At 24.8% G+C, this 25977-nt stretch overlaps 13 protein-coding genes across 13 annotated transcripts; 4 read left to right on the forward strand and 9 right to left on the reverse strand.

The window, feature by feature from the left end:
• Nucleotides 1-186: 186 nt before the first annotated feature.
• Nucleotides 187-1578, forward strand: FG379_001925 (amino acid permease like integral membrane plus 11 transmembrane domain; the record flags this gene model as incomplete). Its single annotated transcript, XM_067327528.1, has 1 exon — nt 187-1578. One exon carries the CDS (start codon nt 187-189, stop codon nt 1576-1578), a length of 1392 nt encoding a protein of 463 aa, XP_067184257.1.
• Nucleotides 1579-3031: 1453 nt separating this feature from the next.
• FG379_001931 (uncharacterized protein) lies at nt 3032-5110 on the reverse strand (the record flags this gene model as incomplete). Its single annotated transcript, XM_067327534.1, has 1 exon — nt 3032-5110. The coding sequence occupies one exon, from the start codon at nt 5108-5110 to the stop codon at nt 3032-3034; it is 2079 nt and encodes a 692-aa protein (XP_067184263.1).
• Nucleotides 5111-5892: 782 nt separating this feature from the next.
• On the reverse strand, nt 5893-7066 carry FG379_001932 (uncharacterized protein; the record flags this gene model as incomplete). The annotated part of the gene is made up of 2 exons (XM_067327535.1): nt 5893-6897; nt 7052-7066. 2 exons carry the CDS (start codon nt 7064-7066, stop codon nt 5893-5895), a joined length of 1020 nt encoding a protein of 339 aa, XP_067184264.1.
• A 1132-nt stretch (nt 7067-8198) lies between these two features.
• On the reverse strand, nt 8199-9056 carry FG379_001933 (uncharacterized protein; the record flags this gene model as incomplete). The annotated part of the gene is made up of 1 exon (XM_067327536.1): nt 8199-9056. One exon carries the CDS (start codon nt 9054-9056, stop codon nt 8199-8201), a length of 858 nt encoding a protein of 285 aa, XP_067184265.1.
• A 59-nt stretch (nt 9057-9115) lies between these two features.
• On the reverse strand, nt 9116-9493 carry FG379_001934 (uncharacterized protein; the record flags this gene model as incomplete). The annotated part of the gene is made up of 1 exon (XM_067327537.1): nt 9116-9493. One exon carries the CDS (start codon nt 9491-9493, stop codon nt 9116-9118), a length of 378 nt encoding a protein of 125 aa, XP_067184266.1.
• Nucleotides 9494-10052: 559 nt separating this feature from the next.
• Nucleotides 10053-11741, forward strand: FG379_001882 (HBS1 (RNA metabolism translation); the record flags this gene model as incomplete). The annotated part of the gene is made up of 1 exon (XM_067327485.1): nt 10053-11741. The coding sequence occupies one exon, from the start codon at nt 10053-10055 to the stop codon at nt 11739-11741; it is 1689 nt and encodes a 562-aa protein (XP_067184214.1).
• A 663-nt stretch (nt 11742-12404) lies between these two features.
• FG379_001883 (uncharacterized protein) lies at nt 12405-12981 on the forward strand (the record flags this gene model as incomplete). Its single annotated transcript, XM_067327486.1, has 4 exons — nt 12405-12427; nt 12502-12581; nt 12649-12764; nt 12850-12981. 4 exons carry the CDS (start codon nt 12405-12407, stop codon nt 12979-12981), a joined length of 351 nt encoding a protein of 116 aa, XP_067184215.1.
• Nucleotides 12982-13311: 330 nt separating this feature from the next.
• FG379_001884 (ER lumen retaining receptor) lies at nt 13312-13971 on the reverse strand (the record flags this gene model as incomplete). Its single annotated transcript, XM_067327487.1, has 1 exon — nt 13312-13971. The coding sequence occupies one exon, from the start codon at nt 13969-13971 to the stop codon at nt 13312-13314; it is 660 nt and encodes a 219-aa protein (XP_067184216.1).
• A 470-nt stretch (nt 13972-14441) lies between these two features.
• On the reverse strand, nt 14442-18596 carry FG379_001885 (uncharacterized protein; the record flags this gene model as incomplete). The annotated part of the gene is made up of 1 exon (XM_067327488.1): nt 14442-18596. The coding sequence occupies one exon, from the start codon at nt 18594-18596 to the stop codon at nt 14442-14444; it is 4155 nt and encodes a 1384-aa protein (XP_067184217.1).
• Nucleotides 18597-19231: 635 nt separating this feature from the next.
• FG379_001886 (uncharacterized protein) lies at nt 19232-20269 on the reverse strand (the record flags this gene model as incomplete). The annotated part of the gene is made up of 1 exon (XM_067327489.1): nt 19232-20269. The coding sequence occupies one exon, from the start codon at nt 20267-20269 to the stop codon at nt 19232-19234; it is 1038 nt and encodes a 345-aa protein (XP_067184218.1).
• Nucleotides 20270-20806: 537 nt separating this feature from the next.
• Nucleotides 20807-22876, reverse strand: FG379_001887 (STXBP UNC8 SEC1 syntaxin involved in golgi transport; the record flags this gene model as incomplete). The annotated part of the gene is made up of 1 exon (XM_067327490.1): nt 20807-22876. One exon carries the CDS (start codon nt 22874-22876, stop codon nt 20807-20809), a length of 2070 nt encoding a protein of 689 aa, XP_067184219.1.
• A 438-nt stretch (nt 22877-23314) lies between these two features.
• FG379_001888 (actin) lies at nt 23315-24481 on the reverse strand (the record flags this gene model as incomplete). The annotated part of the gene is made up of 1 exon (XM_067327491.1): nt 23315-24481. One exon carries the CDS (start codon nt 24479-24481, stop codon nt 23315-23317), a length of 1167 nt encoding a protein of 388 aa, XP_067184220.1.
• A 440-nt stretch (nt 24482-24921) lies between these two features.
• Nucleotides 24922-25841, forward strand: FG379_001889 (uncharacterized protein; the record flags this gene model as incomplete). Its single annotated transcript, XM_067327492.1, has 3 exons — nt 24922-24938; nt 25054-25134; nt 25238-25841. 3 exons carry the CDS (start codon nt 24922-24924, stop codon nt 25839-25841), a joined length of 702 nt encoding a protein of 233 aa, XP_067184221.1.
• Between the last annotated feature and the right edge of the window lie 136 nt (nt 25842-25977).

The raw sequence follows: 25977 nt of genomic DNA on the forward strand, positions 1-25977 counted from the left end.
ATAAATAATACACTTATAATTATTTTTATCTTAATTTGTTTTCCTTATTATTTTCCTTTATATATATATATATATATATATAGTAATTACAATATTTACTCTTCCTAACATCAAAAATAATACAGAAATCATACTATAAACAATAAATTATTTGATATTAAATAAAATAAATAATAGAGACTTAAGATGTCGCATCATAACAATAATGGTAGATCATTGCTAATAAGTGTACTTTTAACAGTAGCATCTTCAGCAAGTATTGGTTGTTTTTTTATTCCGGCAGCATATAAAAATGTTGGAGTATTGGTTGGTATACTTGTATCATTATTGGTTGGGGCATTTTCAGTATCTTCAATGAAAATATTAGCAAGAGCATCAGTTAAAACTGGAGCTGAATCATACGGTGCACTACTTTACTATGCATATAGTGATGAGGTAAATAATAGTTTATTAAATAAAGATGGTTCAAGCAAAACAATGTTCACATTACCTAGAGTATTTGATATATTTGTATTTTTAGATTGTTTGTTTTGTGTGCCAATATTTATATTAATATTATCGAACTTACTTACACAAATATTACCGTTTATAAGCAGTTACAATAATTATTTATTTATGTTTGGTTCCAAAACCGGAATGATATCAATTACATGTTTGGTACTATTGCCAATCTGTATACCGATTAAATATTTTAACTGGATAGGCATTGCTTTTGTAACAATGTTCTCAATATTATTTTGTTTTTATATAATATTGAATAATTTATATGGATTTATATCTAAAAATACTATCGATCTTCTTATTAATAGAATTATATTTTACCCAGAAAAAGAATACACATTGAAATCAATATTCAACTATATATCTTTATTTAATATATGTATATTTACATTTTTTTCACAGTTTAACATTATACCAGCAGCTTCGAAGCTTTACAATCCAAGTAACTTTAGAATTCGTCTATTAACTGCTTTTACTGGAATTATATTAGTATTCTCATATTCATTTATTTCAATTATTTCATATGTTCTCTATGGTGATGCGACAAAAGAATTTATTTTGGATAACTTTTCATTTGTTTCACATATTTCACTAATTGCAAGAATATTAGTGGCATTATCTATGTTTCTTCTTCTTCCTTTACATATTTATCCTATGGTCGACGCATTAACAAATGTAATTGACAATAATTATATTGAACAAATTAACAAATCTAATATTTCAGAAAGCAGCCTTCCTTTGATAAATAAAAAAGAAGGTAATAAATGTAATGTCAAAAAGATAAGCTTTATTAGAACAAAATCTGGAAGAATATTATTATTGTCTGTTATATTAATATTATCATATCTCATTTCAATTTATTTTAGGGAAAATCCTTCATATTTGATTGTTATGGCTGCTGGATTTATTGATTCCATATTTGTATTTTTGTTCCCAACATTGATACACTATAGACTTGTTAAAAGTGAGGACGAAAGATTTACATCTAGTCCATTAAGAATGGCATTACTATTATTATTCTTAATATCAATTTCTGGATCTATCAATTGTTTGTTAAATGTTTTGAATTTTTACTAATTACAGGCAATTTAATGTATTTGCAAACAATATCACTATACATGAAGCTTAACATCATATATTTCAATGTTGAATTGAAATAAATTTCAAAAATAATGAAATTGTTAAGTTATAGGTATTTTAGGTTAGATTATTAGATATTCTAAAAAGTTACTTGAATTTTATTTATATAATTGTTTTATTGAATGTAATATTTCTAGCTGTCGATTTTTTATATAATTATCACAATAATGCTTCCTAATAGATCTAAATTTTTCGGCTATATTTTTTCAAGACAATAATTTAAAGGTAGATTAACAATAAGATAATCATCAAAAAAGAAAATATAAAAATTAATATGATTACAAGGCTAGTATTGTAATTTGTAAATTCATATTTGAAAGAAATATAACTTTACAGTTAAGTAATAACACAAATATAATAATTTCACTCACTATTTAAAATTAAATTCATTCACATTCATTCTTATTCTCAATCACAACAATTATAAACTTCATCCACAAAACTCAAACAATTATATATTAACATTCATAACAAATTGTATTTGATCCTATAATTCAATAAAATATTTTCATTTGCATTCTCTTTGAAATAACTTATTTTGAGCATTACAATTATTCATTTACTTTAAGCATTAATAATAATTCAAAATGATACAGTTAGTTAATTAAACAATTTAAATAAATAACTAATTGAGTAAAAACCACAATTAATAATTTATTTTATATTATTACTATACCAATATATTAAATTTATTCTGATAACAGTAAATTAACATAATATTTCTTTCATAAAAAAAATTTTAACTACAATTTACTTAAACACTTCACACTAAATTATTTGTCCACTATAATTTTTGCTCATTACATATCTTACGTTAGCATGTAATTACTCTTGTTAATTCACCATATATTTATATTTTTTTTACCACCATTATACAGTATGTTTAACATTTAATGACAATTGTCTAATAAATAATCCAAACAATTTTTTCCATTTATATATAACTTTTGATATTCACAATTCATTATTTTTTATCAATACAACCAATAATTAAGCATTGCACATAATATAATTTTTAATTCTTCATAAACATTAAAGTTACATCACTATGAATATGTATATCAAACAAAAATTATGTTCACATTTAAAATAAATACACAAAAATTGCACAATTACACTCAAATATAATTTTCATTCTTATTTTAATGCCAAAGTTAAAGTCTCTTTGATTTTTTCTTTTATTCCAAATTTTGAAAAACGTAACACCTTGATAATTATTCAAAGCATTTATGTTTGACTTATTTAAAGCAGTTATTAATATGGTCTTGAATCACTGTCTATTTTCTTAATTTAATGATTTTAAACTTAAATAAGTAAACAAAAAGTATTTAATAACGATATTTACATAATTCAAAAATCTTCTAAATCATTTATACAAATAATTTTTTTCTTAGCTTAACAAATAAACAAGTGAAATAATTGTAACAAGTATAATGGATAATATATTGTTTAACTGTAATGTCGCGTTGTTTGAGTTTGATGTCTTAAATATTTTATTAACCTCAAAAGAATTTTGCTTATATCTTATCACCGGATTACCATTTTCATCAAATATTACTTCATCATCAAATTCTTGGTCACTTTCACATACACCATTTGGACATGTACCATACTCTGTATTATTCAGATCCAGTTCAGTATTTTTTGAGCCAACAGGTAATAAGTCTATTGTAGTTAAATTAGACAACTTTCCATTAAATGACATTTGTTGTGCTAAATCCAGATTGCCTTTCAAACCTGACTCATTATTTAACGCTTCCGTCACATTTTTTTTAATAATATTAGAAAGTTCAGCCAGACTTGTAGAATTTTGTATATTGAACATCGTGTTATTTAAAGGTATTATTATTTTTAGTACTTTTGTGTCATTCCCGTTCATTTTTCCAATACTGTCGTTAATATTTTCCTTTATTGTATTACTTTTTAATGTTTGATTAACTGCATTTAACCTAACGTCTTTTATCTGATCTAATACGGATTTTGTTGTATTTCCTGCATTATTTATTATATTTGACCTATTTTCAATATTTGTCAGGTTATTGTCACCGATTTTAATAGAATTTGTTGAGTTAATTATTTGTTCTACCGAATTGAGTGTTTGATTTAGTAGAATATTTTTTGTATTATTTACAGATTCCTTATTTAATCCGTCACTAAATGCGTCGACTAAAGTAGATTTTATTTCTTTTGTAATATTTGATATTCTATCAAGCTTCTCTAATCTAGATTTGAGTAAAGTATTATCATCACCTTCATTTTTATCCGCATCTGTATTAGTATTCAAGTTTAAATCAGGGTTTGTGTCTATATTCGTATCAATATTTTCATCAGCGGTGTTATAACTATTATCTGTTTCTGACAAACCCCTTAAGCTTCTAATTGCTGTTTTTGATGAAATTTTGACTTTAGAATCGTTTAATTTTACTGTCTTAGTTATCTCAGTTTTATTAGTTGTGGTATTATCTGTTGTAGTTGTCGATAAAGATGATGATATTGTTGTAGACATTGTAGTTGTTGCAGTTGTCGATAAAGATGATGATATTGTTGTAGACATCGTAGTTGTTGCAGTTGTCGATAAAGAAGATGATATTGTTGTAGACATTGTAGTTGTAGTTGTTTTGAAATGTTTGTGATGATGGTGAGCATTAACACTATTATTATCACCATCATTATTACCATTATTTTTATTCTTGTGATGTACATTATTACTATGACGTTTAGCATTTTTAACATGATTATTACCATTATTATCATTGATACTTTTATCGTTACTACCATCATTATTATCCCTATGACGATCATTACTATTATGATTGTTTTTGGTATTTTTTTTATTTGATTTCTTACTCGCTAAGTTGTCATCATCATCAGATTCATTATTTTCACCTTGTGCTGTTTTTGACTCCTCTCTTGATTCAATAAGTTTTAACTCATCACCCGTCAATTTTAATTTTCTTTTCATTATTTTTTTGAAAAATGACTTTATTATGCCTTCCTCATCTGATGAATCAGTAGTATCTGTCTTATCATCTTTTTTCTTACTTTTTTTTGGTGGTGAAACAAATGATTTAGTTGTAGTATTAGGGATACTATCTTCTGTAATAGTAATTCCTATTTCACTTGCAGCTGTTGTTTTTGTAGTAGTAGTAGTAGTAGTAGTAGTAGTAGTAGTAGTAGTAATAGTGGCAGTAGTAGTAGTAGTGGCAGTAGTAGTAGTAGTGGCAGTAGTAGTAGTAGTGGGAATAGTAGTAGTAGTAGTACTAGTAGTAGTTACTGTTGTTTTTGTTGTCGTAGTTGTATATATAACTTCATCCGTTGAATTTATTAAATTTTTATTTGGAATGTTTCTTGAAAAGTCGTTTCCCCTAACATCCGTAAAATTTGAAATAATAAATTGTTGTGAAATAACTCTTTTAATATTGTAAACATAAAATATGATAGTTGGTATTATAAAAATAATATTCTTCATTATAAGTATTTTTCAAAGTATTTAATAAGTTATCTTGTTGTTCACTATTCTTTTAATTTCTCACTATATATTACAATTTTTTTATTTGTTATAAAGAATGAAAATAAAAAGAAAGTAATAAAAAATAGTGGAAATATAAAATTTATACTATTTAAAACTTTTATGTTAATATTATGCTTTCCCCTAAATTGCAATTATTTTATTGGCAGATGCACATTTGCATATTTCAAAGATCATTATCCTCGTACCCAAGATTTAAATCCCCGCATGTTTATCTACAAATTAAATATATATTTTTACCATATATCTTTGATAACTATAAGTAATATACTACTATATATCTTATTAATACCCAAAATTATATATTTTGATCTTTCGAGCATAAAAAATAGATTATCTACTTTTAACTTTATTAAAATAGAGATATACCATTTATTCGTAAATAATTCCTATATATTGGGAGTTATATGTACATATTAAAATGATATTAAAGCCCTAATTATTTAGTTTTTACAACTTAATTTAATCATTTATATATTCATTTTGTAGTTATAAATGCCTATGTACAAAAACATTAGAGCAGAACAAAGTTTCTTTACAAAAATTCTAGGCTGACACAACAATAGTTCATTTGTTTGAATTATATATAAAAAATATTTAGTTTTATAAACTTTGTTACTTTGAAATCAATAATTATGTTTTTTTAAAGAGTGAATAACAACATAAAAAGTAATAATAAACATATATTGGACTTATATAATTAAACTAATATTATAAATTAATTACTTAAAAGGTGGCGAGTCGGTATCTGAAAGGCGATTTTCTCTAAAAAGAGACCTCATAGGATCGAAAGTTCTTGCAAATCCCTCGAGATACTTTTTTGAGACTCCTCTCCAAGCATCAAACGATTTGTGTATTTGATTTCTTATGTTATCAACACTTTGATCAAATGTGATTCCTAAAGGTCTATCTGTTAATGTTACTTTTGTAAGTTCATCTGTAACTTTTTCCCCCCATCTTTGTATCCCCTTTTTCATTTGTATTTGATTGGCCTTCATGTAACCAATATTAAGCTCATCTGGAGTTACACCTCTCTGTAAAGATCTATCAACATAATCCTCATAATTTTGTAATATTCTAACTACTAAATCAGTTGTTGATACACCCTTAGTTCTTTGTGTTGCTTTAAATTTACCGCAACGTTTAAGCCATCCATATATATCATCCTGATCATAAGTTATCGAAGATTTGTTAACATCAACATTGCAAATTTCATTATTAGATGCTTCTTCTTCATCCCTTTTTTTTTGTTTCGCTACATATGGCTCATCGTCGTGTGCTACAAAGTCAATGTTGTGTTTTTCAATAAATTTTTCATCTATTACCCAGGGACAAGGCGATATTATTTCATCTACCCATTTAATATGTCTAAGAGTTTCTGTTCTTTCTTGTAATGTCTGTACTGTTCTTCCTTTCAGCCTGTGGGTTTCTTCATCACTAGCTACACCTACAATTAAGTGCGTATTTGGATACATTTTCTTGGCCTGTTCCAATTGTCTCATATGGCCTAAATGTAATAGGTCATATACACCATCTGCATATATTCTAACCTTTCTTTTTTCGTCATATTCTAATATATTGTCATTATTAATAATTTTTGAATCAGAATTCAACGATACACTATGTAATTTACTTGTTATATTTTTATCATTTATTTTTTTGTTTTTGAGCTTGTTATTAATACTTTTAATTACTTTTGATTTGCAATTTATTTCTTTTCGTAAATTCTAATAGTTTTTTAATATTATTAAAGGAATACAGACAAAATTAACACGTAATTAAAAGTTAATTCGTAAGTTTGGTGTTATGATTATAATCTAATTACTTTACAATATATTTCAAAGATACAATCACACACTTCACAATTTCTATTTAACTTACTGTAACCGAATCCATTTTTTTGTAAATCTTTAGTTGAAATATGTATTTAACTCATTAAACTTGATATTATTAAATTATTTCCAATTTTCTTTTCTTAATTAACTAATACGAATACAAGAAAAAACAGTATAGTATTACGGAGAAAATATTTAATATATTAGGTAAAGAATATTTTCTCCTTACTACTACACTTTTTTAAATTTTACACTTATTTAATTCTTTCTTTCTACAATTCCTCTTTTTTCCTGTGTATAATTTTATAAACGGTACCTTTCGGCGGCAAACATAGTGGGTGGGGATATAAAATAGATCTTTTATTTTTAGCATTTTCTAATGCCCTTTTTATTTTCTAGTTAGTTAAATTCAATAAGGTATTACCTATTAATATTATTTTAATTTAGTTATATATATATATATATATATATATATATATATATATGTACGCAGGTCAGTTAAATGAAATGAAATAGAATTCTGATTTTGAGCAAAATGATGAATTAACGGTAAACACAAAATATTTGTATCAAATTATTCAAAAAAAGGCTTCATTAGTTAAATATATTGTTAGAATATAATCATATATGAATATATACAAATATTAAAAATTAATTTTTAATCAAAAATCTCTATTGTTTTTGTTGCAAGTATTAACATTCCGTAAATGGAATTTACCGTTTTTCTAAGTACTTTCACATCATTACATTCAATTGTACTAAAGTGATGTTGAACAAAAAATTATTCACTTCTCATGATATTTGAAATGTTTATCTAAACTTACATAATTAATTTTGAATCTATAATTTTTAGTTCTTTTTTAGTTTGATTTTTTTGATTATTTTCGGGAAAAAAATCCGGTTTTATTGAATCCATTACAATTTTGGCATTTTTTGTTGAAATAAAGTCGATTGTAATAACACTAAAGAATGTATAACCTATTTGCACGAAAATTAATCAGAAGTAAACATACTGTTTATATATTTTTATAGAATCATTTCTTTCCATTTCAATTCAAATTTAGTCAAACTTTAATGAAGATGACACCTATATCAAATTTTGAAAGTTTATTTAATATAATGTTTAATTAGTGAATTAGTCAAATTAAGAAAAATAAACATAGAATGCAAGGCGGGATGGCTCAAATTGTAAATTAACTGATAAATTCTTTAATTTCTTCATCATTGATTGTTTCTTTTTGCTCTTCAACCCAATAAGATTTATTAATTAGATCAGATTCGATTGTCATACATTCGTTTATGAATTTTTTAGTTGATAATTTTGGTTTTAGTGATAAAAAAAATTCTTTATAAGTTTCAAGCATATAATTATCTAATGAATAATAATCATTTGGGATTAATATATCATAATTTGGAATCACTTTAGACTTTCCACAAACTGGATATAAACATGCATTATTAATAAAACCACCTCTTGAATGCAAATCAACAGGATTTATAGATTTTAATATATCCCACAACTCGGAATTTTTGTCTGTGAATAATGCAGTTATATTTCCATTCCTTATATACTCAATAATAGGTTCAATACAACACCATACATTCTCTTTTAGTGATTTAATCATGTGCATAATAACTGTATTTATTATTAATGGTGAGTAATTTTCAATTATCTCACCTAATAAGTTCATAAATAATTGAAATTCGAATTTACATGAATATATTTCCATGTTACTAAAGTCTAATACAATTGAGATATGTGAAACTAATTTTTTTTCTATAATTGATAATTTAGAAAAATAACCCATCACCCTCTCTAATTCCCAAACGATTAATTGTCTTAATTCAAAAATACTTACTTTATTCATTATTATTTTTAGATTTAAATCTGATATTTTGATGTAATATGCAGGCTGTTTGTCAAACTTCAATCCAACGCCACTACTTAATACTTTTTTTATATTATATATCAATATTCTCTTTTTATTTTCATTTATTAACTTGATTGTTGAATATTTGTTTTCTTTATTATATTCATAAATTTTATTCATTCCATCCTAAATTTGCAATTAAAAAAAAAAGAATTAATTTACAATGACCAATTTATTTATCACTCACTTACCTCTACCATGTGCATATAAATAGAATACTTTGAAAGTTGCATTAATACATTTTCTTTTGTTAAACAATAATATCCACGTAAATAAAGCATTTTTTTTAAAAAATCTAATATTACATATGGCATTCCATTTCTTCTCATTATTTCACCTGACAATGAACATAAATTCTTTGTATCCTGAAACGATGTCAAATTGCCAATATAATCTAAGTTGTTACGCTCATTAAAATTTGAATTTTTGTCGTTATTTTTGCACTCATAATCTAATTTAGATATTTTATTTACAATTTCTGACCATTTATTTACAGTATCAGACCCTTTCTTCCTTAAATTTAGTATATTATTTCTCATATGATCACATTCTAACATTTTTTCAACTCTTAATTATGGATATTTTATTGGATAAATTTAACAAATAACGAATAAGAAAAATATAGTATTTATATGTATATATAAGACTAAAAAAATACTCAATTATTTATTTTAAATAAAACTTTCTTTTTTAAATGTCATTTTATTTGGTACCTTAAAATACCAGCACACATGCATGCATTCAAAATATGTGAACGCATATTTTCTGCAATATTCATTTATTTTTAAATAACTGTTGGCTCTGAAACTTCAGATTCATAAACAGTGTTTATAGCATCTTTTCTTATATATGTTAATACTTTTTTATTTAATCAAGACTAAATTACTTTTTATAATAACAATAATAATTTAAAATAAATATTAGCGCCAACAGTAGGGCGCCTTAACATTTTTAACTTATCAATGGATTAAGAAAGTATTATTATGTGATCTTGACAAGAAATTATAATAAAGCAGCTGAAGGTGTGTAAAAAAAAGTTTAATCGAACAAGTAAATAGCCTTGAATAGTGTTATAATAAACAATTAAGTTAGTTTAAAATGATAATATAAACAATTATGGGAAGACAGAGATCAAAGCATCTTGACTTAACGGATGATGATTATTATGATGGGTATGATTCTGAAGATGACTACGATTACTGCAGTGAAGATGAACCAGGTAGCAACAATAAAAATAATTTAGTTGAATTTAGCAGTAAAAAATTATCAACAAATAAAAAAAATAATACTAATTTGGAAACTAAAGAAATTAATAATATAGATAAAAATGGATTAGTTATTAACTCAAAAATAAAAAGTAATAATTTATTAAATAAAGAGTCAAATAATAAACTAAAAGGAGATATTAATGTTGATATGATTTCAAATTTCCGTAACTATATTTTCGTAATATTAGGACATGTTGACTCTGGAAAATCTACATTGATGGGTCATTTATTTGTAAACCTAGGGTATGTTGAAAAAAGTGTAATTAGAAAATATTTTAGAGAAAGTGAGAATATAGGAAAAAGTTCATTTGCATATGCATGGGTTTTTGATGACACTGAGGATGAAAGGGAAAGGGGAATAACAATAAATGTGACAGCTAAGTACATAAAATTGGACAAAAATAATAGTATTCTCACAATATTAGATTCACCTGGGCATGCTGAATTTATTCCAACTAGTTTTTTTGCAACTTTAACCTCTAACAATGCGATAATTGTTATTGATGTAAATAATTACGAATCAGGTTTTATTAAAGGGCAAACAAAAGAACACATTTCATTCGCATTATTTTCAAATGTTTCTAATATAATATTTACATTAAATAAAATGGATACAATCAAATGGGATCAAAATACATATAATAATATTGTTGATAATATCAAAAAATACATTAACGATGATTTGAAAGAGCTAAATAAAAGCGACACTAACTTATTTTTCATTCCTGTTTGTGCTTTTGGAGGAGTTAATATATGTAATAAAGATGAATGTAACACAACAGCTAATAATAATTGGTACAATGGTCCGACGCTATTTGAACTATTAAATAATTTAAGTAGTATTAAATTTAATAATGGAAAAACAGAAATTAAAGATGGAAAATGTGAGTGTTCACCTATTAGTAGTAATTATAATAACAATAACAAATTAATTGCTTATTTATTTGAAATAATAAGTATTAACTCTAATGAACTGAAAGCTTCCATTTATTTGGAATATGGAATACTTAAAGTAGGAAATCAGTATACTCTTCTTCCTAGTCAAGCTAACATTAAATGCAAATCCATATTTATAGATAATGAAAGCTATAATTCATATTGTGGACCTGTTTTTATTACATCTGTTACCTTTACATGTAATATTTATCCGAGTGTTGGCAATATTGTTATTTCTAATAATAATACAAATCACCACCACCCTCGCAATAATAACAATAATAATAATAGCATTGATTTATTTTATCCACTTTTTATTACAAGAAAAGTTAAAGTTAAATTGATTAAGAAGTTGAATAGTGAATATTTTATTAATAATAATATTATTTGGAATGTGCCTGGAAAATCATTTATGATTTATTTTCATTGTAATTCTATACCTGCAACTCTAACATTATATAAAAATAATATCTACTTCTTTGAATCAGATGTTGATTTTGTCTCGTATTTAAGGTGCTCATGCCATCACACATCTAATATGGGAAAAGTAATAGTAAGGTTTTTCGGAATAACCGCTTTTATAGGAGAAACCATATTGTAAATGAAAAACAAAGGATGGTAGAAAAAATAAAGAGTTGTTTGTATTCGGACAATTTCATTATATATATAAGTATTTAAGAAAATAAATCTATTTTTGTAATATAATTTCGATTTTTTTTCATATATTAAATATACAACCGCCATTTTCTTAGTTTTAATATTGTGAACTACTTAAATTAATCTTCTCTTCACTTGTCATAATCTTAACATAATAAAACTAATTAATATGTTGTTACCGAGCATTTTATGCTATTTAAAGTTTTACGTATTTAGTTTGTGCGATATTAATTAATCACAGTATAAGTTTATCGTTGTAGAGAGGAGAAAAGAGAAAATTTAAAGAGTAGAACGACAATTTATTCAAATTAATTATTTATCGTTAATTGTACATTAAAAGAATAAAATACATTCTTTTTGCTTTTATTCAACTTAAATTATTTTAATAGTTTTTCTAAATCTTAATTAAACACTATATTTAAATATATATTTGTACAAAGAATAATTTATTAAATAAAAGGTAATATATAATACATTTATTACATAGTATTTTGAATGAATTAACAATTATTTAATTTATATATATATCAAATAAACATAATATTCTACACAATAGAAAACAACAATTATAAAATTAATATACTTCAGTTTGTATATAATTATATAAATGAACGCATTTAAAACTATAAGGTAAGTCTTTTATTTTGTCATCTTATTATGTTAACATATATTTAAACATTATTTATTAATTTGTATTCAATCAGATTATTGGGTAAATTATTCTCAATTACTACGAAATCTATTCATATTGTAACAAAGAGATATATCAAAGACTTCTACAAAGGTAATTAAATAATTATCAGTAATCATTTATATTTAAATTAGTAAAACTTCAATTCAAATCTTTTTAGACAGAATACAAAAAGCCTTATCATTTAATATTAGAAAAAGAATGACATTAAATGAGGCAAAAATGATTCTAGGATTAAATCAAGGTTTGAAATATTCAAAAGATGATATAAAAAATGTAAGTTTAATTTTTCTGTTAATTACTTTCCGATATTTTTTTTCATCTATCAATTTATGTATTACTTATTATATTTGATGATTAGATTGCAAAAAGAATGTTCGAATTAAACGAAACTAGTGGAAAATATAGAGGGTCACCCTATATTCAAGAAAAGATATTAATTGCAAAGAGATTGATTATAGAGGAATTAATTAAAAAATCAAAGTTAATGTAAATTTTAATTCAAAATTACTATAAATTAAATCTATTTTTACTACGATAGTTGCCACTGATTAATTTAATAAAATAAGTATTTACACCGTTAAACCAAAATGAAATATTAATAATTGCCATAATGATATTTAAGTTAAACTGATTTTGAATTTTTCTCTTCCACAATTTGTTTTACTCCCATTTTATTAGAACATTTAATTTTTCCATTTAAATAATAAATATACAATCTTTTATTTCTACTGAATAAATTTCAAGTTATTTGTAATTGTTATGTCTAAAGGAAGAATAAAATTGACGATTGATCAAATTATACTGTGAAAGCTATGTAAAATTATATTTCAATTGAATATGGTAATATAAGTTTTTGTCCATACCATTTACTCATTGCGTAATAATAGAAGAAATCTAGGTAGATTGCAGTTTGAATGATACCACCTATCCAACCTACCCAATTAACATAGTGTTGTGAATAAAAACGATAAATCCAGTTAAAAATGTAGAATAGTCTATAAAGGCCCATAGTAACTACATAGTGTGATGTTAAATTTTCCACTTCTCTAAGTTGCTGTAACAATATCAATTGAGGTAATATTGCAACAGATTCAAGCCAAATTGAAAAACTCCACAATATTTCAGAAGGTACCCATTTATCCGATGTAAGTAAACCTAATATAAATGCAGGTAATAATAAATACTTTTGATATGAAAAGCTATCTGCATTAGAATCATAAGTTCTACTAATTGGAATTTGAAATCTCATCAAATATATACAGTAACTTGTACTTGCAATAAATATCACCTTCATAAGTGAATTATAAACTGATACAAAACTCCAAAGTAGATCAATATAACGACAACAAAACACTATTAAATATATTTCTTGCATTTTACAAGATATTCCCAAACAACTCTTACTTTTTCTTAGCTTTTTGAGTAATAGAAATATACTTAATAGGTGTAACATATCTCCACAAAATCTAAATCCATTCATCTTTATTTAATAACTCAAAAAACAATATAATCGCAATTTTTTCCTAATATAATATATATTTAATAATTATTATTGACTTTCTAGTGATTATATCAATTAAATTACTTAATATTACTTAATCTTCGTAGTTGTCGTATATTGCTTTTCACACTACTTTTAGGTCCCTACTTCTCCCACTTCCAATCTGCTCACTATTTTTAATATATATTAAAAAAATAATATTAATTTTTGCAATACTAAATAAATTTTAATATTTACATCTGGTTGTTTTTCTATTTCCTTTTAGTTTTTTTAATTACATGAATTGAAAATTACAACTAAAAAAATAAACATTGGCGCTGGTTTATGTGGCGCTTAAGTGCATGCAATTAGTAGATTGAATAGTATGTAAGTTCTTAGCGGAATTAAAGATGATACATACCTAAAAACAAGAATAGTGTTACTTATTATAAAAAAAATTAAAATCTTGTCTATGATATTTTAATGTTAGCGATTAACTCACTATACTTCCTCGATAAATACGAAGTAATTTCAAGAATGTTTGGTAACGCCAAAAAATTGTTTGAATTAACATTTTTGCGTTGATTTGTCAAACTGAATATGCATTCAGGGTATGTATTTTTTTTATATATTGTCTTATTTGTGCGTATTATTCCATTGGATACCTTTATGTATACATGTTTTGGGTAAGGAATGGTGTATGAGTCATATATTAAATCAACTCTGTGACCAAAGTATTTTTGAATATCTAAAATAAAAGCATAGAATAACTCTTTTGAGATGTTTAATGGATCAGACTTTAGATTCGCTCTTTTTAATAAGTCCTCAGTAGAATTTAGATTGACATATTTATTTTGAAGTCCTTTACTGGATAATTTAGGGCCTATCTTTGGATCTAAACTATGTGATTTAGGTTTTATAATTTGCTTATAATTTTCATTTAATGTTATAACAATGTCACACTTCGGTGTGTTACATAATAACAAACCATTAATTTTGTCAATTTGAAAGTAAAATTGATTTGCCATAATAATGTTTAAAAACATTTTAGATAAGTATACAAATCTAGATGAGTTGTAATTATTTGGAACTCTGATAAACAGTGATTGCGGATCAATTGAACTAGATACATAAAATAATTTTCTTTCTATATTATGTTTATTTGTAAAGTTATAGTAATACGTATGAATTCTATCTAAACTTTTATAATCATCGTTATTAATACCTGTTTCAATTCCATTTTCATCTACTTGAAAATCCAAATCAACGATTAACGGGTTTTTTTTCCAATTATACTCTGAAATTAAGATTAGTGATCTTATGAAACCACATGTTGGTGAATTGATACTACCGTGAAAATTATTCATAAAATCATTATTCGTATAAACATGTGAAACAACATGTTCTATAAATTCTTCAGAATTTGGTATTTTAATAATAGAAGCAAACTCTTTAAGTTTTTTAACTGCTCCTCTAAAAGAGGGAAAGCAATTACTTATATTTGACAACCTTGAACTTAACTGAACACTCCACCATAAATTTCTTAGTTGATTAACTTCTTTTAGTTTGTTTTCATCCATATATATGTTATTTTTAATTAAATCACTTGTAATATTATCCAAGTTTAAAATATTTTTAGAAATATTTAGAAACTCATTAGAATGAAATATAGAAACTCTAAATGTAATATTATTAGCCCAATAAATGTCTAAAAACGGTTTAAGTCCACAATAATCGGTAAGTTCTTCAAATATATTGGACTCTCTAGTTGAATCACTTGTACCATACTCCTCGTATAATTCATCATTCGGAATTATATCAGAATTTGTTAGATATAACTCATTTAATTCTTCTTTTATTTGCAACAAAAATGCTGCTTTGATTTTATTTATCGAACTTTTGGTTTTTGGCCAGTTAGATGATTGCTCCAATTCAATAACACATGGAATCTCCGTGATTATACCGGTGTAATGATAATTTTCATTGTCTGATATTTCGTTAATATTTGGCTTATCCTTAAGATTTATGTAGTTGTAATACTCCATAAATCTTAGTGTTGGGCTTGAAGTTGTTATACTTTTAATTTTTAAAGGTATTGATTTTAAGTTAAATATTTTACTCTTGAAATTGTTAAACTCTTCAATAATAAATTTCTCATCTTTATTATATGGCAAAATATATCCAAATGGAGTATTTAAATAATAAAATACCAAATTATTACAATCTGGGTGAGTTTTGTTAATATTCTCGCAATTAGTTATGGGTAAATGTTTGTTTAATATATAATTAACAATTTCTAGATTAACACTGTCATTATTCATAAAATTTTCTTTAAGTTTTAACTTTGAATCCCAAATTACTGTTTCTAATACAGTGCCATCTCTGAACCTTCTAGTATCAACTTTATCATCCCAAAATTCCTTAAAAATTTTAGCCTCTTTAGTGTTTACTGCTGGCCCTTTAATTAAATACTTAATAATTGATTGTTCAAACTTAATTCCTATAATGCAACCAAAACTGCCACGGCTAGAAGTTATTTCTCTCAAAGATAATGTCTTCAATCTATCAACAAAACATCTATTAAATAGGTTCCTCAAAATATCAACCAAATTTGTACTTCTACTATTTTCCCATATTGAATTAAAATCTCTTGTAAGGTCAGCTTCTTCATTAATTATGTTACTATTTAAATAGTTAAATTTGCTTAAATCTATTTTTTTTGCATAATAATCCCCTGGTATTGTATGAGCTAATCTTAATTGAATACCATTAACAGTATTTCCACCATGAGATGCTAACATAAAACAAGAATCGTAATCTAATATTGATATATTTCTATAATTTATAAATGAGTCCTTATTGTCTATTATATTAAATAATTTCAATATATTATCAGAGTAATTAATCATATTTTTATTTTCAATAAATGATAATGTTGATGTTATGATATTTTCTAATTCATTTTTTATTAAGTCTTGACATCTCCACAAAACATTATGAATTTTTCGTTCATCGAAAAATATTAATACCTGCCTACAAATAAAGTCTCTGTTAAATAGATTTAATAACTTATTTTTCTTCAAATAGTCATCATTTTCAATAAATATTCTACTAAAACTTTCAGGCTCGCTTCTGCCAATTACATAATATATACCAGTATTTTCATCATCATCACCAGAATTTAAGGTTGATTTCCATTTATTTATCATATTCTTTATATTAATTAACACAATTCTAAATAACTGAAAAGGTGACACTAAACTATCATCTATTAATCTTTTACTCAATACGTATGAATGAAATAGAAAGCATAATATAATTTCGCTGTTTAATTGTCCTGTTAAACGATAATCTTCTATATTTAAACCATTATCTAGACTATTTTTTAAAGTATTTCCAACGTTATTACTGTTATTAATATATCTATCATCCCATATACCATTTTTTATACACCATATTTTTAATAATATGAAAGAGTTTAGTAGTATTGGATTATTTAAAACTGTATTTTGAATTTTTCTTTTATAACCATTTTTTTTGTAAAAATCATACGACTCATTTAATATTGCACCATTATACTGTGGTGTTGGTGGTAATAAACACGAATTTAAATTAGATGGATATATATAAGAATCATTGTTTGTAACACTTCTATTTACAGAATTTCTGAACAAGAGCACATTTTTAGTATCATTTAAACCCTCATTTTTTGAATAAATCGTGTGTAATCTAAAGGTAACATATTTTGGAACAAACAAAGATGAATTATCAACTTTAATATTTAATTTATTATTCGGACTTGTTAGTGCAAAAGTTATTATTATAATAGGAAGATAACTTAAACCATTTAAGTGATCAACTTCTACTTTAACTTTATAATAAATACCTCTATTTTCAATTATATTCTTAATTAAATTTTCCGGTATATTTATACATTCGTTTGATTTAAACATTCTTTCAATAAATGATATTATATATGAATTCATTTTTTCGTTATTGAAATTTGGGGTTTTAGTTACTATTTTTTCTAATTCAATATATAGTTTGTAAATGAACGCACCTCTTTTAATAAAATATAAATAATTCAAATGGTCATTTTGTTCAAATATAGATTTTGGAAGTTCCAAATATAAATCAAATTTAAGATTATTATTTTGAAAATTATCAAAATTTTCAAAAAAAATATTATTTAATATTATTATATTCGTGATTTCTTCTTTTGAACTACAATTTAAGGTATTCTGTTTAAATATATTTTCAAACCTCGACAAATCAAGAAATTTTTCCAAACTATTAAGTTTCTCGTCACATTGAAAATCCAACTTTTTTATTGATTCTATTGAAATATATTTATTAAGTGGTAAAGAATAATCTATAGTATTTATTTTAGTTAACCAGTAAATAATATATGGTAAGAAAGAAATATAATATTCAGTAAATACAAAACCTAATTTATTATATTTATTTAATTCACTTAACAGTAGATCATTTGTATGCGAATCGACATTGTTTACTAAATTTAAGGAGTTTAAAGCAAATATATCTTTAGCACTTATTGGACGATGTTTCCTTTTATTTTTAATATTTTTTTTTGTCGAGTTGCTTTTCTTGTTTTCATTTTTCATTTTTATATTTTATTTAATAAAATGATAAAAATAAAAAAGAAAATGTACTAGTTTTGATTTTTTAATTAATTATATATTTATTTATTTTGAATTTATTTTTTTGAATACATCAATTAGTTGTAAAATTAAAACGAATATATAAATTAAAGCGTTCAGAGATTTATCAAATCTTGATAGGTATTGATGAATTTAAAAAAAAGTCTTAATTCTTCACTATCATAATTTGACTGAATATTGTACAAATGAAAAAGCTCGCAGTAATGTCAGTTATAAGAGTGAAAAAAAGATGTAAAGGTAAATAGTAACAATTTGTGTTTTATTTTTCTAGTTTATGTTAGTTAATGACATAAAATAAATACCGCCTATATCTAGGGCGCCACATGTATTATATTATATACAATGTCTTAGTGCGACTGTAGGAAAATAAAAAGATATATCAAAATTATCAAGTATGTCGTTTGTTAAGTGTAGTTTTCCATATTAAGTATTAATGTGGCCAATCGATTGGTGTGATATTATCTAATATTTAATGAATGTAAATATATGTTAATAAATATTGTAGAAAGTGACAGTAAAGAAAAAGAAACTCAAAAAAAATGAAAAGTATTAATGATTTTCCCACATTAAATTGAGTTTTAATTATCTGTATATAATTGATTTAAATCATTATTAGACAATTCATTGTTTACATCCTTCTGGGAGTCTGTATATTTATCCTTTGAATGTTTTCTTCTCCCCTTTCTTATTCTTAAATTGTCCAATTTTTCCTTAAACCTCTCTGTTTTGCTCATTTTACCATCCTTATTGTTATTGATAGGACTATTGTTACTAGAAGCATTGTTTGGTGAGGATGACTTTTGGTTGGGTTCAGTACTTTTATTGTGCGAATTCTCATTATTGTTGTATAAATTATTAATGATAATGCTATCGCTACTATGACTACTAACTTTATCGACTTTTTCATTCTCAATATTTTTATTTTCATCATCCTTTTTATTATTATCCTCATTAGGTATTTCACAATTATCATTATTCATTGACTTTACTATTCTCATATTTTGAAGCTTTCTTTCAATTATTTCACTATTTGATTCTTCATGAACATTATATTCATAATTCTTTTTGAATGTTGGATCCTCTGAAAATGTTGACAATAATGCTGCTCCTTTATATACATCCATCAATTTGTGTAATCCCTTAATTACATCAGCATTTTCAACGCTACATAACTCTACAAACTTTTCCAATTTATCTAGTGAAATGTACAATTTTTCTAATTGAGTTTCTGTACCGTCCACATTTTCTTTAATATTTTTCATTGAGATACAAAAATCTTCTAATTGTCTTTCAAAATTTGACTGTACATCCATCAGTGAAGAAACTGCTGACTTTTCACATGCTTGTACTGTCTCAAAGTTATCATTATTTAGACCTATTTCAATCTCAATATTATTTACAATTGAATCACTTTTATTTTCCTTTGATCTTTTGTTCTCTTTTGATAATTTTTTCAATTTCTTAAATTTAGCATGACTTTTTGTGCTTTTACTACTTTTACTACTTTTATTGTCGCCAGTATCTGAATCATCTCCATTATTTTTATACTTTCCAAGACCAAGAATATTCAACAATTCTGTTCCCATTCCGGGAACATTGCTCCCTTTTCTAGGCATTATTGAACTATGTATTTAATTTGCAAATTTTAATGAGAAAAAAATGCTGATATTGATAACAGTAATAATTTATACCTGATTAGCTAATTTCAACAATGACATGTAATCAATATTAGATCAATACCATCAGTAACTATATATGATAAATGTAGTTGGCAATCTAAAGTTTTTTTTTTATTAATTTTAATCTTTATTATCACTTTTTTAAAAGTAAATTCAGTCATATAAGATCTTTCCATTAGTACATGCATTTGAGCGGGAAAACGCAACCGCTCAACGTGTCCTCTTTTTAAATAAATAACTAATAGTGCAAATGGTCAATAGTAATATAAAAAAAGTTATAGAGATGAATATAAACATTCATAATACATAAAATTATCACTATTAATATATCATTTGTTATGAGTTAAATTCATTAGTGTAACAGTTAATCTAAAAATATTGAATAAAATATCTTTAGGTAGTGCACTAGTAATATTCAGTAGTAATAGCAATTTTATTTAAAATATAAATAAAAATGTATGACACCATATATAATTAAGAATTTAAAACTTGTTTGATTAATTGAAAAGGTGTAGTGATGTTTATTCCACCCAGATATATATTAACTTTTGATTCATTAAATAACTCATAAATACATCTAATTTCAGGAAAAGTAATGGAACCAATAATGAAAATAACAATACACTTGTTTTTAGATGAGTATTTTGATATAGAAAAAGATGAGGGAATATTTGCATTTTTAATACCGAAAAATGAAGGATTATTATGAAAAATACTGGCATTTGTATTTAAAATTTCATTTGTATTTATAATAGACTTTCCAATATTGGGCACTAAAGGATATTCACTTTGAAAATCATTTTGATTATATATATTATATGATATAAGTGAATTATTTGAAATATTAAGATTGCACATTAGATAATATGATATTGTTTTAATTAATGGCTCAAATCTAGATAAATCCAGCTCAATATTTCTAATTCTCTGTTTAAAATATTTTAATCTTTCTTTATTATACAATTCATATCTGTGAGTATGTTTGCCGTTTCCAGAAGCTATATCCTCGAATGAATTGCAAAGCCCGAGGCCCAACAACTTTTTAATCACTATTTGTTCGTCATTTGAAAATTTGCCTACATTAATTAGTTGATTTAAGTCATCATTATTTATACCATAAAATTGGGATAAATATAGTAATACTAATCTAAGCTTATCGTATTTATTTTTTATAATTATCATATCTTTGTTATGATTATTTGCCTTCGAATCTATATTGATATAAGTGTTATATGACGATTCCGACACCATTGATGAATATTCTAAAATAGACAATAAATTATTCTTTATTTTTACAGAATTCAGGCTTTTTCCTTCAGAATCAATAAAAGTTGCAATACATTGTTCAATTTCACCCAATGAAATAATATTTTCAGATTTAAGAATATTAAAACAATCACTAATTATACTAATATGTGTCCAATATCTGGAAAGTGTTTGTTGATATTGTGGCATACTTCTTATAGCTTGTATCGTTTCATTTGTAGAAAGATTAATATCGTTATTTCTGTGAATCTTGGCCGTTAAATTGTTATGAGTAAACTTAAGTGTTTCTTCTGATATTTGTTGATTAACCGTTCCTATATGTTCATGCCTATACATAACCCATTTCGAGTCTTTTTCATCTAAAATCACTTTTTTTCTTTCTTTTATTCCTAAAGTATTCAAAACCTCATATTCATAGACATCGTCTTGTTTAGATGAAGCATTTTCATTATTTATATAATTGCCACTCATTCCTAATTCATGAGATTTTATATTGTTAATTGATACTGGAATGTGTAGTAAATCATATGCAAGTGCCTGATAACAATAATCATGAATATATAGAGGAGCTGTATCAAAACTTCTGTCTAATAACAATATAGTGCATTCACCGTTATTTTCACCTAATGATGAAAATAAAAAATTCAATTTTTCAGCCAAATTTTTGCACGTCAAATTAACTTCATTTTTACCATTATTTTGATATCTTATAAATGGTTTTCCTCTAATTCCAATAGTTTTACAAAATGTATTTATTCCATAGTATATTTGTTGTTCTATATTTTTAGATATATCTAGACAACTTGTAATAGTACCTTCATAATCAACATAAAATGTTCTACTATCATAAGGAATGAAATCAAGATTTACTTCTTTAAAAGATCTCAATCTTTTCAATAAATTCAAGTTCCTGGTAATTATGTTATAACATATTTCCTTGTTATCCTTTAAACTTGTTACGAATAAATGTGCCATTCTATACATATTTTCTGAACTTCCAAAATCATTCATTACAAATTCTAGATTTTCCGGGCAAGGTGTTATAAAATAAATACAATCCATCTTTTTTAACGGCTGCCTTTTAGAATTCAACTTTTCAATTATTGTTACACCAGCTTCTATTACATCATAAAAACTACAACATGATGATATTACTTTCAATGTAAAATCATCAACTATCATAATTAGGTAACCATCATTTGTTGAAGATGACATTGCTCTTACTGGAGCTATAATATCTTCCAATATTATTCTTCTGCAAATATCTAATAAACTCATTTTAATTAATTAAGATAATTTTACTGAATATTCTTTAAACGAACATAATAATATATCAACCAATTTGTATTACCCATTTATTTCAAATAAAAATAGAATTTTTTAAGTTATACTAAATATAACAACTTTATTAGTGTTGCTTAAACTAAGTATAAAATAAAAATTTAATAAACATATATGTTATAGTTTTGAATAAAACAATTGAAGTAAATCTTATACTGAAATTAAGTTTATTAATCAGCTGAAAGAACTATTAAAAAACAATGAGTATGCCAACACATTAATTCCTCCTAGAAAATATAAGTGGGGAAACAAGTGGCGCCACAAATGCACATGTAATAAAAAGACGGATTGAAACAAAAAATAAAGCAAATAAGAGTGAAGATAGGTTAATTAATGTAATTAGTAACAAAGATATATAACACATAAAATATAATGTTAAAGGCTATTCTTTGAGCCTGTGCTTGAATTTTGTGGATCATGGTTTTCAATGGGAGTAAAGCTCGGTTTATTTTTTGACAATAACATGATAACTGCACCGATGTAAGATCTAAGAAAAGGGGATATAGGTGGTGATGAAACGAATATAGAATCTGAAATATTGCTTATGTATTTGTCTTTAGAAGCATATTCTTTAAGTTCATTTTGTATTCTCTGTTCAAAACCAGGTACAGATCCTAGTCCACCACAAATAAGTATATTTTGTGAAATTTCTAATTTAATATCTCTATTAGAAGCTTTAATACAATCTATTATACCATCTAAGATAATGTTATGTACAGTGGAAGAATCATCTTGTTTTTCACCGAAAAAAATGTTAAAAGGTTTGTATCTAGACTCTTTACTGATAAATATGTTTATGTATTTATCGTTTGAAAACACATTTTCATAAGTAAAATCACTGATTTCAATAGAACATTTATCGGATTCAAAATGTTCTCTGACTATACCACTATTAAATATTAAATTATCAAGCAACTTGTCGCTTATATTTTCTATTTGTTCCGTTTTGTCAGGCTCATTCAATTTATATTGATTTAACAACATTTTTTTAAAATGATCCCTCAACAATAAATAACCACATGGTATAATCCTTATGTTGTATTCAACAGGGTATCCATTATATATAGGCGTTATTATTGTCTCATTTGTACCTATATCTACAACTATTCCAGTCAATATACCTGTTGTAAATAAACTTGTTATAGGCTCACTTATTCTTTTTATTGCCGGAACCTCAAATATTTCGTAAAGTATGTTACAAATACATGATGATAATTCACTTGGAAATAATGTTCTCTCGAGAAGCAATACAGGATAATCCTTGGAATTGCACCTCAAATGCTCCATATACAAATTTCTAATTAGAATACTCAAATTTCGCTTCCAGTACTTTGAATCCTTAAAAAATCTAATATATTCATACTCACTTTTATCGTCTCCTTTATTTATCTCAAGTATTTCCTCACATTTGGAAAATAATTCAGACGTTTGTAATATTACGAGAGGCTCTAATTTCTTTGAAAATCCTGCTTTTAAGTGTCGTCTACCTATGTGTATAATTACACATGCCTTATTCTGAGTTATCTCTGATAACAAATTCATTTAAAACCTACTACTCTTTAAAAAAAGACAAGAGAACAAAAATTCATTAGTATTTTTGGTACTACCCCACAATTCATCGGTTATTTATTTCAAATAAAATCTAATGGTCATGTGGCGCCATTTTTTTAAATAAGTGTTAATAACTAACACCAACTACATTTTCGAAAATGCTTATTTATTCTATACACTAGTAATAACTCATTATAAGTATTACAAGTATCAGCTGGACATAAATTTTTTATTTTAAAAAAGAACAAGATATAATTTGTTGTTTGAAATTAAATTTGTGCGAGCGTGCCGCAGTAAAAGTAGTTAAATAGTGATCAAATAACAATAACAAACAAATTTTGTCTTATATATATGTGAAGTGCGATAAATATAACTATATTTAGTATTTAATATTGTTATAATAACAGGAAAAATCAATAAGTATACTATCGATGTCACCTATTATTAGGTAAGTATCTATTTCATTAAATATCCAATACTAAGCAATATTTTAAAAGTGCATATTGCTCACATTATTTTATATATATTAATCTTAAATAATAATTCAATTTACAATGTATTAGAGGATTATCTGATCTAAATAATAATTCTGTTAATAGTGGTAATAACCCTAATACTAATAGTTATACAGGAGGTGAAAAGAGGTATGTTATCTTTTTTTTTAATACAAACTTTAAATTAAGATATATAATTTAAAGCCATAAAAAAATATAAAATACAAAATGAATTAATTAATTTAAACTGAAGTGGTCTTGCGGTAGAAAATCCTGGTAATAATGGTAGTAGTGATGGAATTCCAGAAAATGCATTTAAAGTTACCTTATATAAAAACGGGTTTATACTAGATGAATGTGAGTTCAGAGATATATCTATACCCGAGAACCAAGAGTTTGTAAATGATATAAAAAAATCAGTTGCTCCCGAAGAATTAAGAAAGAAATCATTAAATAATAGAACTGTAAACATTGTATTAGATGATAGAAGTTCAGAGATTTACGTTCCTCCGAAAAAACCAGTTGAAGTATTCTCTGGTTTGGCTAATTCCTTATCTCAAGTTAAAAGTTCAGGGTATGACGTTAATATAAATTCTGATTTTAAATTGGTTATTGATGATTCGAAACCTACAACAAATATTCAACTTAGATTCCACAACGGCCAAAAAAAAGTTATTACACTGAACCATACTAATACTATTGGTGATCTTCATTGTATTTTCATGGAATATGCGCCTGTAGATGGCGAATACCAATTAATTTACGGTTTTCCTCCAAAAGTAATATCGTCTGATACAAATACTACCTTAAAGGATGCGGGCCTTCTTCAAGAAACAATATCACAGAAATTACTTTAATGCACTATTTAATGAAGTGATATGTTCACTTAATACTATTGTTGTTTAAACGCACAAAAAAAAGTCTTGAATACAATACATCATAGATGATTTAATTTTGACTTTATTCTAGTAGCCTCTTCTCACAATATTTTCA

The sequence above is a fragment of the Cryptosporidium bovis genome (genome assembly GCF_009768925.1).
Source record: "Cryptosporidium bovis isolate 45015 chromosome Unknown contig_27, whole genome shotgun sequence".
NCBI lineage: Eukaryota > Apicomplexa > Conoidasida > Eucoccidiorida > Cryptosporidiidae > Cryptosporidium > Cryptosporidium bovis.